Source organism: Anopheles gambiae, chromosome 2 (assembly GCF_943734735.2).
Source record: "Anopheles gambiae chromosome 2, idAnoGambNW_F1_1, whole genome shotgun sequence".
NCBI lineage: Eukaryota > Metazoa > Arthropoda > Insecta > Diptera > Culicidae > Anopheles > Anopheles gambiae.
The window spans coordinates 6,286,174-6,303,879 of record NC_064601.1 but is presented as its reverse complement, the minus strand read 5'-3'; the positions used below and the strand labels follow the sequence as shown (position 1 = coordinate 6,303,879).

Genomic DNA, 17,706 nt, shown 5'->3' with positions numbered 1-17,706 from the left:
TTAGAACGAAGGACTATTTTTAAACTGTTTCGGTAAAGCATTAAATCTGTTGTTTGCACATCTTGTTGTACCAGGTTAGTGAACACATGTTACACCTAATGGGTTGGCAACGAAAAACTCCTACTGTTGTTAGTTCAAGTGCGTTTTCTCTGCACTGCATCTAGAAAAATCCAGTATTAGGCATTTTTATTTTAAAGATTTTTCTTCAGAGCAGTGAATTTACAGTCTTTGCGAGTTGTGTTTTAAATTTAAAGTATGACAACTGCTATGTACGTAACAAATTCACTTGTAAGTACTGTTTGAACAGTTTGAAAAGCTCGTCTTATTCCCCAACAGAGGCTTTACTGTCCACGCCAAGCTCTCGTTTTTTTATACGTTGCATTTTAAATTGAATTTATTTGTGTCAAAGTTTACCGCAGTATTGTCGTCGTGGTGCGCTGAACGAATGCATAACACCCGCAAAGAAAAGCGTTACCGATAGCAACACCACGCACAATATGCTATCGCAGTCGAGGTGCAAAGCTGCAAACAATCCCCAAACACCTTCAACGTTCCGTGAGTCCGTGTTACGACCAGGTTTCTCTCTATTGCCGTGACGAGAGGCAGAGGGGATTAAGCTTGTTTGTCGGACGATTTGCCACCCGGTTTGGAATCGTCGTCCGGCAAATTTCCACACAATGGACACACTTTTCTCCGGACACACACACACACACACTCTCTCTCTCCGGTCCATTTTTCCACCACAACTTACCTCACGAGCATTATTCTGTAGCATGCAGGTACAATGTTGTATGCGATGAATCGGGCACTGATTCTGTTGCTGCGGGAGACCGTAGGACGGGGCGACCGAGGCCATCAGCGAGTAGGGCTGGGGCGGCTGGTACGGTGGCGGCGGTGGCTGATTGTGCATCGCCGTCGACTGCGTAAATCTGTTCCAGTAGTGCGGCCAGTAGGTTGGAAAGAAAATAGGAAAAGAAATACCCATTGATAATAGTGGCTTCCGATGGGCCGGCTGGGCAACAGATGAAAGGGGACGACGGGGAGCAATGAAACGGGGGCTTGAAGGCGCTTGAGCGATCGATTCATTTCCGGGATACGGATTAAACGGGGGAATGTGTGTGTGCGTGGGCACGTAGTATGTTTCCTTCAAGCCCGCAGGGTAACGAACAAAGATCGGTTTAATAATAGGCGATAAGAGGGAGGGCAGCGCAACTATACTAATACAAACTACTACGGGGTTTAAAAGGAGTTTGCAACGAGACCGCAAAACACAACCAAAGGAAACCGGTGCGACTAAAAACAACATTCAACTAGCAGTAGGTAAAAAGAGAAGCATGCACAATAACACGGGGCTAGTGTATTGTATGGCGGGGAAGGCGCCACGCCATTTTGGCGATCACATTTTGAGGAGCGTCCTTGGGCAGTGGTACACTCGACGCGGTACAGAGCAACTGGTGGATGGTGTGGATGATGATGAAACCATACTGACCCTTTGAAGTAATCGTTCTGCTGCAGCGTCAGCTCGTCCGCCAGCGAGCCGGCCAGCTGATCGAGCGTACCGATGTCCAGCTCGAGCACGTCGCCCTGCGCCTGCTCGGCACTGTCGACCAGGTCGGCCACGTCCGCCGCCGTATAGTTCCACGTGTTCTCGACGCCCACGATCGACTGGATCGGGCTTAACCTACCGCACGAGCTCGCGTTCGAGGAGGCGCGCTGCCGGAAGTCGGGCGACAGCTGAAAGTTACCGCTGGTAGGCGATATAGCGGGGATCCAAGCGTTGCCGTCATGTTTGTCAGGAAAGGCGCAGGTTGTGTTGAACAGTGTATAAGTTATGGGGAAGAAAACACATTAGGGGAGAGAGTAAACGAAAAGACAAAAGAGAAAAAAAAGAAAGAAGAAAATGAAAAACAGAACATATAAGTAACTTAATCAATGGTGATAAACTTAAAACTATCAATAAATGATCAGAAATAAACGATAATTAGGTAAAAGAATAAAACTTTCTGCATAAAAATGCAAAACAAACAATACAATAAGTGTTTTTATGATGTATAAATGAATAACTGAACGTGGACGTTAAGAAGGAGTAAAAAAACTACCAGAACTAGTATAAAAATTCAATTCAACATTCTCAATCATGTTAGCCGCTACGTCTACTTTAGACATTCAAAGCAATAATTGTAATATAGAAAGAGATTTGAAAAACACGTTCTACACAACGTCTTAACTACTGTTGGAAAGAATTTCTTGCATTTAAAATTAATAACAAATCTTATGGGTTGCCGAAAAATACTAAGAATATACCAAAAAAAAACCAGTTGTGAAACATCAAATCGAATAAATGCCGATGTTAAGCGCCGCACTGGGGCAGCTTAGGGCCGTACCTATGCAGTGGACTCTCCGGGAACAGATCTAATCCTTCACTAACGCTACTGCTCGGTGAAGGGGTGGCATCGTTCAGTGGGTTGGCTGTTTGGAAAAAAAGCGGAAAAGAAAGAAGCCTGCTTTAGTCTGCTCCACACTTGACCCTCACTCACTCACTAGCCGCCGCCGCGGCAGGGCGGCTCAATATACTTACTGGCCAGACCGAGGGCAGCCTGCTGCCGGATCGCTTCGACGCGCTTTTTCGCCCGGCCCCGGCGCTTCTCGTACTTGGACGTTTCCATCGAGGCGGCTCGCCGGCGCACCGACTTGCCCGGCTTTGCGTCCGGGTTCAGCATCCACCAGGACGACTTGCCCGTACCCTCGTTCTGTACCCGCATGAAGCGATTGTGCAGCGATAAATTGTGCCGGATCGAGTTCTGCAAGACAAGAGAAGAAAGGTGAGTAAAATGGTGTCAGAAACAACGGAAATTAGACGCAAACTATCACATACACACACAGAAAGGAAAAGGATCAAAACGGTTCGCGGGGGGTATTTGAACTGTCGAAGAAAGCACGCACAAAGGTACTGCCTCTGCCTCTGCCGCGGTGTGTCCTGGGAGAAAGCACAGCAGGACGGAATCGAAATCGAAATCCACCCGAAAACGGAACCAAGAGAGAGAGAGAAAGCGAACCGAACGAACGAAAATTTATTGCACCGTGGAAGGAAATAAATTTTAGTCAAATAATTGATGGTCAACTGGCGCGCCTTGGCCGGCAACTGCGGCGGCAATGTCGTGGAAAACCCGTGGTGTTGGGACTGGACCGGGGGGAGAAAAAAACTCGAGCAGCAGACGACTCTGTGCCAGCTCAATTACCACCAGCATTGGCCGGCCAGACACACTCGAACGCCACCAGAAGAGGGCAGAGAGGTTACGAATTCGGCCGCCGTTCGGTTTTGTTGCAAGGGTCCTCTCTTCGAAAGGATGAGGCTGCTGTCGCGGGAAGGTTCTTCGCTTTGGAGGGATCTCTCCGCTCGAGCACACGGGTTTTCGTCCTTCATCCTCAACCATACAAACACACACACAATCGGCAAATCGTAGAAGAAATTGGGCGCTAAATTCGACTGCCAGTGTGAATTGTACGGTCGCATAACTCAACCCATTGGCAACATAAATCGTGTACGGAGACCCGACCATGAAGGGCGAGTACAAATTTCACAAAAGTCTCCGGCTGTCGTGTGCGTGGTAGATTAAATTGTCCGTAAAAAAACCCCCCGGAAGAGTGAAATTACTTGTGGCAGTTGTGTATTAATTTCTTGAAGGACTCTTTTAAATTCATATGCACATTTGCTTATGTCTTCATTCAATACATTGTTTTATCATAAATTCACTTTCTCTTTGTCTTATCAACTAAATTTTTATCCTGTTAGGAGAAAGATATCCTTCAAGTGCTTCTTCTTAAGACTAGATAACAACGCTTTAGCAATAACTCAAGCAAGTTGTGCTTCAAATTAATAACAAATTCCACCAACACACCCAGGATCATAAAACACGAAAAGTCATTAATAACACCGATCAACTTTCTTCCTGAAAGCCAACCGTCAACACGTGTACCAGCAGCTAGCGCTAGAAAACGGGTTTTATATCTTGTTTCATATCAATCGATGTCCGTTTTAGCGTTATTAATTTTGAAACGTCGATGAAAAGTTTTGCTTCCATATCTTAAGCGTGGAAGAAAAAACTTCCCGCTTTTCTTAGGAAAAAAGAAGTGAAAAATGTTCTCAAAAACAAAAGCGAGCCAGCAGCAGAGCCAAGGGATCAAGGGAATGAAGTAAGAAAGAAGGACACATAACACCGATGCGCTGATGAAAGGATAAAACTTATGACGTTGTCTGGAGTGTAGCAGATCGAAATGTACCCAACAGGGGGCTAATAGAAATGTTGTACAATCGGTGGGGGTTGGAAACATATTTAGCAGAGGCAAAAAAAGCAGTAAGATTGCTTCTCTGCAGTCAAATGGAAACAAAAAAAACAAAAAAAAAGGAAATACAGGCGATGAAAGTCATCTTCACTCTCCGGCAAACACGAGGACGACGATGACCACCACTACACATTCCAGCAGCAGAAGAAGCAAAAAAAAAACTCCATTCCACTTTCCAGATAACAAGTAACAAAGAATAGGAACGCAGAAAAATTGAAAAAAAAAAACTTGTAAACTCTCCACGAGCGAAAGCGATCCTCGGCGAGAAGTGGAGCGGAGCGAGCCTTTTGCTTCCAGCGGCAAAAGCTTTCAGAACAATTCTTTTCAATTATCAGCCCTCTGGAGGCATTAATCAGACTATATTAAAAGTGTATAACTTCATTAAATCGCACTTTAATGCTGTCTCTATCGCGCTGCCGCCGCTCCAAATGGATTCATAAGACGGCATGGATGGCAACACACACAAAAAATAGAAGGTTATGTAAGCCGTTAAGCAGCAACCGGGCTGAGCTTGAGCTGAGACATAGCGAAAGCGTTCGCGAATGGTGAATATCTCTCGCGCTATGATATATCCTCCGTGGCAAGGATCAATTCAGCGGTAGAGAGCGAGAGGAGACCAGATTTCATAATGGGGTTAAGGGGATAGTTATTTGAAAACAGACATTTTTCCAACCCTAGTGGCAGAAGAATCTTTCGGGGTTTGCGATGAAAAGAGGATCTCGCCAAAGTGCTGGTTTCCCTTTTGGTAGTGAGATGCGAGTGTGTAGTTAAGCGGTGTAAGCATAAGAAGCGATGGGGTGGATATAGTACAGCATCAGAGGAGCTCGATCATATAACAAAAAAAGAATTCACAAATGAAAGTGGAAAAAGATGAAAAAGAGTTTCTAATCGAAGGACAGTGGGAATTTGCCAAGCATGTTAAAAGCAAAAATACATTTGAAGGGAACGTTTTAATCGACTTTAGCTGTTTGAATTTCGAATCTAGTTTGAATTTGACTTCTCAACGCACTACTAACAACTAAATACAAATTGATTTTGTGAATCATTCGGTCGAACCTTTTAGACACATTTTGTCCAAACGTCTCTCTTTCCTTTCCAATTGTGCTGGGAAAAATTCGGCAAAAAATGAGACCCGACAAAAAAGTTGAGCGCAAAAGCAAGATTGGCGCACTTTACGCGAACCTCGAACACTATCGCATATCGGAGATTTTGCCCTTCTGCTTCACTCCTTCCTTCCGCGCTAACCACCCAGCCATTAGCCAGCCAGCCGTCGAAACTGTTCGCGAAAGAAGCTCCAAATAGTCGCAAGCAGCAGCTTCTTACCTTCTCCTAAACCAGCGAACCATTTCCGCGCGCGCGTTAGGGAACGGGTTAGCAGCAGCAGCAGCAGTACGGTTGGCGCCTTTTTGGCGCACCGTCTGATTTAAAAGAACGCTACTCCTTACGAACGCACTCTCTCCTCTTAGCCCTGTGGCCTGTACCGATATCGCATTCTGCATAAAACTTTTTAATCGAACACGAGCTGTTGGCGGTGAGGACCAGCACGAGAAAGAGGGGGAGAGAAAGTATGTTGTCGCCGGCGACAAAACTCAATCGGGACACCGTGCTGGGGATGGGATGATGGGACGCGCGAAACGGGAAACCCCTTTTATCTTGCCACAACTTCTGCCTCTGAAGATCGATGCCACACGGAAAACTGCACGCCCGGCGGGGGGGCAGCATGTGACTTGGCCGTCAAAGTAAGTTTATTACAAAATGCAAGCGCTTCCGTCTGTCCGCAAGGAATTATTTCCATTAGTCCCCGACGACGACGACGACGACCGCTACCAACCCCGGGAAACTCGAACAGAAAGACGACGACGATCCGTTTGTAACCAGTAGCAAGTAATAATTATTTCATTAACAAGGATTTTTCCTACTTTGCTGCGGATATAGCAGGGCAAAAGCATCACAAATCATATCCTTCAACGGACTACTCGCCTTACAATATCCCCATCCACTCTGTGCGTCTTCCTAATGAATATAAAGTACAGCCGCAATTGGCATCGAGTTAGTGTTCCCGGTTCTTTGGCCGGCATTTGCTTCGCTCAAAGAAGTTTCCGCGTCTCAGCATGACCAGGCAGCAAGTGCGGGCGCGCCTTGACTTCCACACTTCAACAGCGCAACGCAATGGTGTGGTAGGAGTTTTCTACGCACCCAAAACCTCCTATTTATCATTTGCGCTCAATGGTTTTGCTATTTTTAACGTGCAGACTACTTTTTTCTCTCTCTCACACTCTCCTGCTTGTGTATGTTCCTCCTTTTCGGTGCAATTGAGCACAACTAATGAGCATAATGTGGTACTACTGCCACCGCCACCGCCGGCACAGCGGACACAAACTGTCCAGACACACACACACACAGCAAGGGGGGAATCCCAATCATCTGCGAGGTTGATACACATTTAATGACTCGAATAATTCGGCTGTCAGTGGTGGGGCAGAACAAAAAAAAAAGGCAGCTTGATCACGTCTAACACAGCACACAACAAGAAGCGAATTTGAATTGGCTGAAATTAGTAGGTTGCCATTCGGAATGGAAAATAATTAAATTTATTACCACCGTCCAAGCACAGACTGGACGACGACGGGTGGTGGACAGAATAACTGCGGAGTGTGAAGGATCAAACAGACGATTTGGAGAAAAATCCAACTGTTTTGTAATCCAACTGTTTGAAGAGATTGCAAAGATTTGAAATATTCATCTCATTCAATGCAAAACTCCTTTTTTATTAAATGAAACGATGGAGTAAAGGCTCCATCGACTACTCGCAGCATTTTTGGATGGTATTTGTAGTCAATAAATAATATTGTTGAGAAAAACTCATTCAAAGTACTATGAAGCGGTTGTCTGGTATCATTATCGTGACATAAGTTTGTATTTTGTATTTGTGATTTTTAGTCATTTTCGTTATAGAGGCCGGTGCTGTAAAATCTTACCGTCATGTCAATGTTATAAAAAAAATCAGACTGCAACAAAATCCATGTCAGCATCACGTGCCTAATTGTGATGATCAGAGGTTATGCTCAAACAGTTGGTGTGACCAATACATGCTTGGTGACATTTTAGCAACCAACGCTAGATCAGTCACTTTGTCATGACTTTTTTTGTTGTTGTGATCAGTTCTGCAAAATGTCCCTAACATAGTCATGACAAATTCTGACAAAATCATGTAAGCGTCTCAAGCTATACTGTGATGATCAGAGGTGACACTCAAACAGTTCGTGAGACCATCACATGCTTGGTGACATTTTTGCAACCAACTCTTGGACAGCCCAAGTGACATTTTATGTCGCTGATCATCACGATAGTCATCATGGGAGATATGCAGCTTGTCAGGCATAGTATTGCGTTCAACTCAAGCATTCGCATGACGCTTCGGCATGTCATGACGCACTTTCATTGAGTATCAGCAATCAACATCAAGCTACAACTTTCCGAGTTTATGCACCCATTTCCTGATTTTCCAATGAAATCGCTTTTACGACAACTACTCACTGCAATTGGAGCGTGGTAATGGTGAGATACACCAACGGGAATGGTTATTCCCAACCCAACACAAAGAATGCATTAATCAAAGGGCCGAAACACATTAGCGGCCCTCGTCGTTGTGAACCTCCAAGTGTCCTTGCACGATGCTCACACAATTATGCTTGCCGTATGTGCCAAACTCCATGCAAATGCAAAAAAGAAGGCTGCCAATCGCTGAAAGGAACATTAACATTTGTGTCAACTTTTTTCTTTTTCAGTGACACTGATTAGGTTTTATGATCTTACACACATACACGAATCGCCCTCCCTCTTCTCTGCGAGGAAGAACTCAAGGAATGGTTAAAGTTTTGGCCTTTTTCTGCCCGAAACTTAGTACACACCGGGCATTCTACTAGCACGACAGGGGGCACCACCACCCATCCATAAAGAAAGTCAATCTCTTTCCGATAACGTACTGTCATCGTAAGCGCTTTTTTCATGGCTGCCCGCACGCTCTTTATTATTATTATTTTTTTGTGTGGCACATTTTTTTTTGTTGTTGCGCTTACCATGCGTCTCCTCCACCGCTCTGAAAAATGATTGGAGCCCTGGCTAAATGCGAATGCTTTATGGGGGATGTACGAGGGGGGGGGGGGAGGGGAAGCTGCACAACAGCCGGACGACAACGGCCCAGCGAGTTCGGAAATATTCCGAAAAACTCGCAACAATCTTCCTGCTTCCGTTTTGGTGGAGTAGTAAATACTGTTTGGCAACTTTTGCCCATAATCGTTTGCTTCCTTTTTTCTTCGGGAGGGGAGAGACCGACGCTTACGCGCACGTAAATATAGATTAAATAAGTCGATACTGCACTGGCATTTCAGCCTTAGTACAGAGCAAAGTGGCGTACGATTTTTCGTACGAGCCAAAGTTGGACACACGAGTAACAAATTATGAGCGGCGCGGCAACGAAACCCTCGGCTGATAACTCAATCGGCAAACTCAGCCGCGACCCAGATCGATCGGATGTGTTACATTTTTATTCCACTTGGTCTAACTAGTTTCGCGCGAAACGAGCGTGTCAAGAGAGAGAGAGAGAGAGAGAGAGAGAGAGAGAGAGAGACGCAGGAAGTTGGAGAAAATGTTGACAAGAGATGCTTCATTTATCCAATTTACGTTTATATCCTTTGTACATTCACGGTCCACGGCCTTGCTGCCGCCATCGCTGCCTAGCAACTCGGGCTTCTCGCTCTCTTCATCCCCCGCCGCAAAAAAGGCTCCTCTCTATCTTATTTCACCTCTCCAGCAAGCGGCGGGAAACAGTTTTCCATCGTACCGTAATAGCACAAATGTATGCGAATGCTTCAAATTACATAACATTTTTATCTGGCATCAAAACTTCCACGCTTCTCCAGGATTGCTGGCCTTCCGCCTCCTTCCTTCCCGTTCATCCAAAAACCCCGTCGTAGCCGCCGGAAGTAATGGCCAAATGAAATGGAAAAGCAACAGCCGTACAGCGTTATAAAACTATAGCGGAACTACTGTGGCCGGGGGCCGCCCAAGGCAGTGAGATCGTGGAAATTGCGGCGCGATAGAAGCGCCACACACGTTTTGGTATGAGAGGCACATTAGATAAAGAGAAGCCAAAGAACACACACAACACAGTGGGGCCACAGGATATAGTCTTATAAATGTGCTCCACCATCGCGGCTGGTTTGGAGGAACACCAGTGTGTGGCCAGTGGCCTGAGGAACTTATAATTTGTGTCATATTCCGTGCGAGGGCGCGCGCACACTATCTCGATGCGATCGCGATTTTTATTTATGAATGTGCGCGCCACCATCGCCGGGAGATGGCAGCTGTTGAAATTCCCATCGTGCGAGGCGCCCGGCCGTACTTGAGGAGTCACACAGACACACACACAGGCTAGGCTGGCCATGCGATGACAAACCAGCGATACGATTTAATGGCCACGGATAAGCAGCATGGAAGAGAATGGCGATGGGTGGTGGAGATGGAGATGGACGGTTGAAAAAGCGAGGGTTTCCTTTTCTCGTTTCATCTGTTTTTTGTTTTTTTTTCCCCAAAGCAACATGTAGATCGCAATCACAATCAAATCCTTTGATTATTTCAACCACTGTGCGCCTGTGTGTGTTCCAGGTTCGTCCTTGAGTTAGGGACATTCCGTGAGTGCGAACAAAAAAGGTCACCTTCGATCGTTTAAAACTCGTTCGAGTTCGATTTTTTTGTTTAACAGGTGACGGCGCCCTTCAACCTGTGTCTAGGCGTTTTGTGCGACGGAGGAGGGAAACTTCAAGCGAGAACAGCCAACAAGAAAAAGACAGCAACATTCACAACCCCCCCGGGTTCGGCCGTAAAAGCAGGCCAGGCAGCGCGCTCGAGTTTTTGTCGCAAATCGTTAGGCATCTAGACACCGGGGCCACATGACACACTGGCGACACCTACGCGACGATGCCGCCGCCGCCGACGTCGGCGACACTCTCCGCTCCATTGCAGGAATAACTTTTGCGCCTCGCAGTGGCAACATTCCTGCAGGATAATGGGAGTTTGAAGCCGACGGGCCCTGAAAAAACGCAACGATAGCTGATAGTTTATTGCGTTTTATGGTCGTCGCACGCGGAATTGTGATGCACGGCACAGTTTGGGTTAATACGGAGAACATTCCTCAATGGAGGCAGCACAATGGAGAGGATGCGGAATATAAAAAAGTAGGAAACGGAAACAAATAGAAGAAGGTTTTACCAAAGGAGATTAGAAATTAGCATACATTTTCGCCAGCGTTTCAGTGAAATATGATAACAATGATTAATGGTAAAACATACAAAATGTAGGGCAAAAATCCTTTTTTCCTGTAGGAAAGGTCCAATTGTAAAAAGAGCAAAATTGAGTATTGCATTATCATATCATTACTTTTATCTAGTTATTCTTCTTGTCATTATTCTTCTTATTGCTTGTCTTATTATAACGTGGGTCATTTGAGATTTTGTTTCTTTTTTTTTGTTTTTCTTTTACTTTATCATGTTTCTTAGTTAAATTTTCTGTTTTCAAAGTTCTTATGAATTTCTTCCATTTTTACTTGTGATGTTTCTATCTTGTCATTGCATGTTACGGTCTTTTATTATGATTTATTAAAACCTTATTCAGCTATTACTGGAATTTAATCTAACTTAAGCACTACTTGTTATTTTCAGAATTCGATAAAGAACGCACAGACATGTAAAACTTCATTCAAGAAGAATATTAATAATGTATTATGCACTGAAATATGGTCGCTTTTAAAACATTTCATTCCGTATTCATTTATGTTGCGCGACTGTTTTCCCTCCCATCTTCCCGCCTTTCTTTTTTCTTTTTTAAATAAATCAATTCATTAAAGCAGCCACTTAAAGAGTGAGATAAGACCACTCAATACACACAAAGTATGGTCCGACGACTCCAATTTTCCACCTCATCCGGAACACACACACGGACAGGAAAACGCAGCAGCAAACGCAGCCGCGTCTAGTGTAAGCAAAAACGGAACAATTTATCGATATATCTATAAATTTATTCTCCAGTCCCGCTCAGAGTTCTGCCCCATGTACACACACACACAAATGTACGCACCTACCCGGAAGCAGGAACCGAAACCGAAGGGCGACAAGGGAAGGAAACGGCAGCGTGAAACAAAACCGCCACGCCGCAGAAACGGACACAAATGGCCCACGGGCAAGGGCTGTGAGGTGGGGCAAGGGGGGCATTGAATTGCCACTATCGAAAACTTTCCCTGTCGCACACACCGAAAGGAGAAGAAGTTGTTTCTGCACTCGTGTGTCTAAGCGAGGCACCGGGGGCGAGCTGGTTGGTTGTTGGTTTGCATTTAGGGCTGACTGGAGATGCTGACGCCGGAACCGTGACGCTCCCGCGTCCCTCCACGTGTTTCCGTTCCATTGAGCCTCGGCTTTTTATTCTTGGAGCGGCATTTTTTTATTCTTCCCTTCATTTCTTTCTACTCTCAAGCCAAACCCGGAAGAGCCAGCACTGCGCTCCCCTGACGCAACCGTGGAAGCTCGCGCGCACAAAAAAGGGACACTTTCTCACGTATATCAACCTCTCACCGGGTAGGTGAAGGTGGTGGTGGTGAGCAAGGGTGGTTCGGGTTCGGGAGGAATCTTTAAGTTCTCTGCCTCTAGCCTTCGGCGTCCCCCAGAGCGCCCGGATAAAAGTCGAGCGAGAAGGAGGTAGACACATAGTTTCAAACCCACCCGCGGCCCCAGCCAGTAGTTGATCGAAGGCGAAAAAGTTCGATGTTCCACACCCTCCCACAACTACACACACACACACAATCACACATATATAAAAAAGAATAAAAAGTAGAAAGGATGCTCTCCCCACCATTGGTCTTGCCGCTGGAGCAGGTTGGGAATTTCCCGAGGCGGCGGAGGTGTGGAGAAGAAAAATGATCCATTAATCTGAAACTCAACGTCTAGGTGGCGCCTCCAATCTTCAATCTCTCCCGGGCGGGTGGCCACAGGAATCCCGTTGTGGCGGTGGATGTGTGGGAGAGACCGGTGGGGGGACAGAAAAAGAATGAAGGCATGGGCCAAACCAGAGCTACAGAAAAAGAACGCGAGTGAAAGGTACTCTTCACCCGTGGAGCGTGGACTCCGGAGTGAGAGACAGTACCAGTGGATGGGGCTTAGTATCTCTGGCAGTAGAGGACAAAAAAAAGCAGCAGTACGGATATTGGCAAATTCAAAACTGCTACTGATGATTCGCATGTGCCAGAGCCAGTGTCACCCGCTGTGTGTTCGTTTTTATACACACGCACACACACACAGATAGAGGGACGTTGCAGACTCTGGCACTGGGAAATGGACGCAGGATGAATACTACATCTCGGGGGTGGCGAGACTTCCGCCTTCGCCGTGGGGGCGAAGAAAAATAGAGAAATTGTAGGACACAAGCTGGGCTGCATAAAGGGGGAAATCCCAGAAGTCGATGCGGAGGAGTTTGCCGACACGCTGTCGCATTCCGAGGGACATTCCAAGCGTGACACAAAACCACGTGTTGTACTGTGTCACGCGAAGTTATTCGAGGATTTCTTTGTACGCTATTCCGGCAATGTGCTATTTGGAATGTTGTTGGAGAATTTTAACTACATTTAACATTTTTGTAGGTTATGAGCAGAAAATTAGTTTGAAATAGTTCATTCTTTGCCCTTTTCCCTGGCATTCACTGCGAAAAGGGAGGCTTATCAGCATTCTCTGTGGTAGAGATTTTTGCATTCTACCACACTGCATTTTCCTAAGAAGCTACCCCTTGCCGTAAACATTCAGCTTCATTCAGCGAATCGTTGACGGAAGAATCATTGACGACCCTTTCTCAAGCTTGGAACGGAATCAAAGGAAGGGAAAGGGATCTATAACACTGTTGAACCCATAAACACTTTGCCCGACAAGCTCTCCCCGCACAATTGTCACGGGCTTAGAGAGGCAGAGGAGATTGTTGAGATTTACACAATCGGATCAAAGGGCACCACAGCAGCAGCAGCGCGGCACGGGCTGTTAGTGGCGACGTTCTAGGGAAGAAGGGAAAGTGTCGACCTCGCATACACACACACAAACAGTAATGAAGTTATCAGGGCGAACGACGGACCGACCGAGCCAGTTTGTGCCGCGCAAAACGGCATAAACCCACCATAACTTCGGTTTATGGAAGCATGATTAATTTTCCTCGAATCGTATCACCAGCGCCATCGCCATCGCCATCATCATCCGCCCGTTGCAGACCACAAAGGGGGATGGGGAAATGGCTACTAACTCTGTGGGATTTACTTCTTCTTTTTTTCAGCCACTATTCAAGCATTTTATTTCAATTTTAAAAAGATTGTTCACTTAACAAACGGGCAGCAGCCAAGATGCCGAACGACATATTTCTATGGGCTGCGATACGCCTCACTTAGTAGCGAGTTTTAGGGTGGAGCGAGCGATAGAAAAAATCCCCACCATCACCCCCCTCTCTCACGGTACGAAACGGACGCTGGCCTGGACACACGGGCCTGGTGATGACATTTCAGTTCTCCCTTTTTTTGTTGCGTTGTTGAGTGGTATTATGTTAAACCACCTAAAGTCAATTTCTTTTCCTCGAACCAAATTATGAATAATCATTTGCGCAAAAATCGATACTTTGCGATGAAATATGCAGAGTGTGTTCCCATTAACATGACACGGTGTTTCTACATCTTGGCAGCCAGCCACAGCAGGGTCCTCCACGAACCTGAAGAGAATTATAATTATAATACCAAAAACTGGGCGCAAAAAAAAACGCTACAAAATCAATCTTTAAATTGTGAACAAATTGAATTTCACCTTGTATCCTGGTCACGGCACCATAAAATGTATGGAAAGTATGCTTTTCGTCAACGCCAGAAATCGTTACTGCCGGTAGAAAGTATCTCAAATATTTCAATGGCCATATTCTCCCCAGCTCGCCACTCACTATTCACGAATCAATCTTCCGGAAAAGATCTTTCGTTTGGCGCCTTAAAAAAAATACAACAGCCTATTATAAATGCGGTTGCCTGGCCGACGGTGGTCACGGACGCCTACAACACTGACCGAATGACGACGACTAAGACCTCGTAAGGCATGGTGGTGTTGTAGCACCCCATGACGGAGCGAAGGTAGTTGGGGAAGGTGAAACCATTTTTCTCCCTTATCCTGTCCAATGCAGTGCCCTCCACTTTACACTCTTATCGCGGGCCGTTCGATACATATTTCACAAAACCAGCTTCTTACTTTAATGGCTGTTGAAAAGTCGATACTTTGGGCGGACATCGGCGTTCCCCTTAAAACACTGTTGTGCTATAAATCGCATTGATCCAAACGGATGGGCCCGTGTTAACTTCTTATTCTAACTTCTGCTCGCAAAGCAGTTCGATCGGCGAAGTGGAGGACGACCAAATCGACACACACAGCAACACGCTGTGCCGTTCTCGATGGTCAAATGAGAAAGCGATGGAACGCAGAGCACGGGCTGTCTTTGATGACGATGCACGTACGAGGATATGGTTGTTGATGGTTGATGCTGAGTATATTCTGAGAAGCCTTCCCGCTCGGCGATTGGACGAGGAAGATCATCCACATTAAACATGGAGAGCTACACATACATTACGGTAAAATGATACACTTTTCTATGTGCCACCCAATCTGATGCCCACTGACCATTCAGCTCTCGATGCTCTATTTGCTACCAACATCAGACGCGGACATTTTTATTTACTTTTCTCGTTCCCACCCCCGCGTCGCGTCCCACTATGTGAGATCTGTGTGTGATCCTACTCTGGATCTCCCGTAACTACTTCTTCTTTTCCTGCAAACTTTGAGCAAGAATAAACACACCAAAAGCAGCACAGCAGCGCCCCATCGAGAGTCAAGCGACAAGAGTCGTGCCACCAAAAATTGACTCCACTTCAACCATCCCAGGTATGTATATCCACAGACGGATACACACACACAAACACCGTACGAACCGATTTTACATTTGAAATATCAAATTATCATATGCATGAGCAGAACTCACTCACTCAGTACCTCTATAGCCTTCATCGAGTCTCTTTATCTCTCTCTCTCTCTCTCTGTCTCTATGTCTCCCTCCCGCTCTATCACCGATCCGTCTATACTCTCAGGGAGTGCAGTAGCAGCAACAGCATCAAACAACATCAGTCCCGGGGCCAAATGCACTCGCAAGCACACGGGGCTCGGTAAAACTTGCCCAATATTGAATTAGTTTATGCTGTGTCTGCCACCATACCATGCACACTACCCCACTACCACATGCTTTACCGCCTCCCGGGGGAAATATAGTTCACGTTTGCATTGCGTCGTAAAAAACTAATCCCACAACCTCCCCCGCAACCGTAGCACACCATTTCTCCCTGTTCAGTAGCGCAGCAAGGTATACCAGAGTCGATGCGCATATCATCCTTCTCTTTTGCGGTACCAAAGTTTGCAAAGAAAGTTCTGCACTAAGGGCAGCTCTGGGGCCAATGGTAAAGATTTACCTTCGGTGTAATATTCGATGCAAGAGCACCGCTAGAGCACAAGGTTGCACTAAAATTGCAGGTGTCAACTATTAGGAGGATGAGATATGGTGGCACCATGAAGTGGAGGGTGAAGTGATGGAATTAATAACCAAAGTATGAAATCTTATCCAGCGTAATATTTGTTGGTTCCGTTTTTGTTAGTCAAACATAAATAGTTTTTTACTATCACTGGGAATTCAAGCATTCTAAATAACATAGCACTCTAAGGTATTTAATAGATTTTTCAGATTAATTCAACACTGTTATGGTGCCTTTTACCTCTTAGCAACACAAATCTCCAACGTTCCTCAAAGACGATGGGGTTTGGTGCGTCAGGTACCGTAATGTGATCATTTAGCGCTCCTCTCGCTGGATATAATCTCATTTTGTCAGATTTTAATCCTGGTCACGGCACCAACCATACAAAAAATACTACCGACCATGCACTCCGGTGCACGCTTGATAGATTAAAAAAAGGAAACTAGGAACGTCAAAAAAATCTAATCAAACTTCTCAATTGCATCATCCGGTGTATCTGCAGGGATATAAACCAGGACGCGCTAATAGTCCCTCTATCCTTTGCCGATCGATTAGCGTGTAACCGGTGTAACAACACACGACGACGCGGTTTAAACGAACACGCCAGCCTCCCCTGCAGTGCAGTAGAGGTCGATTACATTATAATTCAATCGTTTCCGCTTCCAATCCTTCACGTGCACGGGATTACAACGGGTAAAGAAGCGACCAACACCGCCAAAGTTGCGGGAAAAAAACGGTCCTAGCTTCCGTCTCCCTAGAGATAGGTTATTCTTGTTGGCCCAGGGCGTGCTCTAGTATGAGCTGGGATAAAAAAAAACCTCGTAATAAGCAACTGACCGGACACCGGATCCTAGCGGTTAGCCAGTTTTTCCTCACTGAGCAGCATAGCTCGGCAAGTGGAAAATTCAATTAAAAGACTGGGCCATCACTTTTTTCGCCCTCAATGTACCAAACTACCTCCTAAAGCTGAAGTAGAGCAGCAGAAGCAGCAGCACTGTGCAAATAAAACCTTTTTTCCGCTTCTCATCCCCGGTTCGCAGGCTTGTGTGGAGTGTGTTACTGGTGGTAGTGGTAATTGTTTGCTTTTTTCAGTCCTCAAACCACACTCATCGACTTGGAGAGGAACGCAAAGAGGGGGAGGAAGAAATGCTTCCGGGGAGCTGTCAGCAGCTATCTGTCAAATCTTCAGCAAGCTGTCGATAATGTCACACCATCAACGACACATTAAAGTGGATCGACTAGCGCCGCCTGTCATTATCGTGTTAAAGTGTGCGCACACAAACTGGCTGGAGGTTTTGCTGCTTAGTTGGTGTAAACTGACTTGCAGAAGCAGAACAACAAGACACAAGGAAGCCCAGTCCCAGCACCTTTAAGGAGCGGTTTAGTGTTACCTACAACACTGGCGTCCAGTTGACTCGTGGCATTCCCCACCCAACGGCACCGAGGTAGTACTTATCAGTTTCTTTTGTTGTCATCTATTGACAGATGAAATAATGATATGTTGTGACAGATTGGAGGCTTCTGCTACGGCCAGAGGGATGAGCGAGCGCTGAGTAAAGGCAAGGGGGCAATTCTTTTCACAGACTTTTTGTTGGTGTGCCTACTTTCATCGGTTACAGCCACTACTTTCTTTTAGGCGGGAGATCGCTTTTCATCCCCCAACGGCATATATGATATATCATCCTATAAGACGCCTGCATCGCAGAAGAGCGCACTCGATGACACTTTAG

At 45.9% G+C, this 17,706-nt stretch overlaps 1 protein-coding gene across 30 annotated transcripts in view; it reads right to left on the bottom strand.

The window, feature by feature from the left end:
* The window catches only part of LOC1281595 (forkhead box protein O), a 64,929-nt gene that overhangs the window by 17,477 nt on the left and 29,746 nt on the right, over positions 1–17,706 (bottom strand). For all 30 annotated transcript variants that reach the window (XM_061641089.1, XM_061641088.1, XM_061641090.1 and 27 more), the window contains exons 4-7: positions 2,579–2,801; positions 2,385–2,469; positions 1,490–1,747; positions 752–929 (exon numbers count right to left, since the gene is read on the bottom strand). In XM_061641089.1, coding sequence (XP_061497073.1) covers positions 752–929; positions 1,490–1,747; positions 2,385–2,469; positions 2,579–2,801 — 744 coding nt within the window. The remainder of the gene's footprint in view (positions 1–751; positions 930–1,489; positions 1,748–2,384; positions 2,470–2,578; positions 2,802–17,706) is intronic.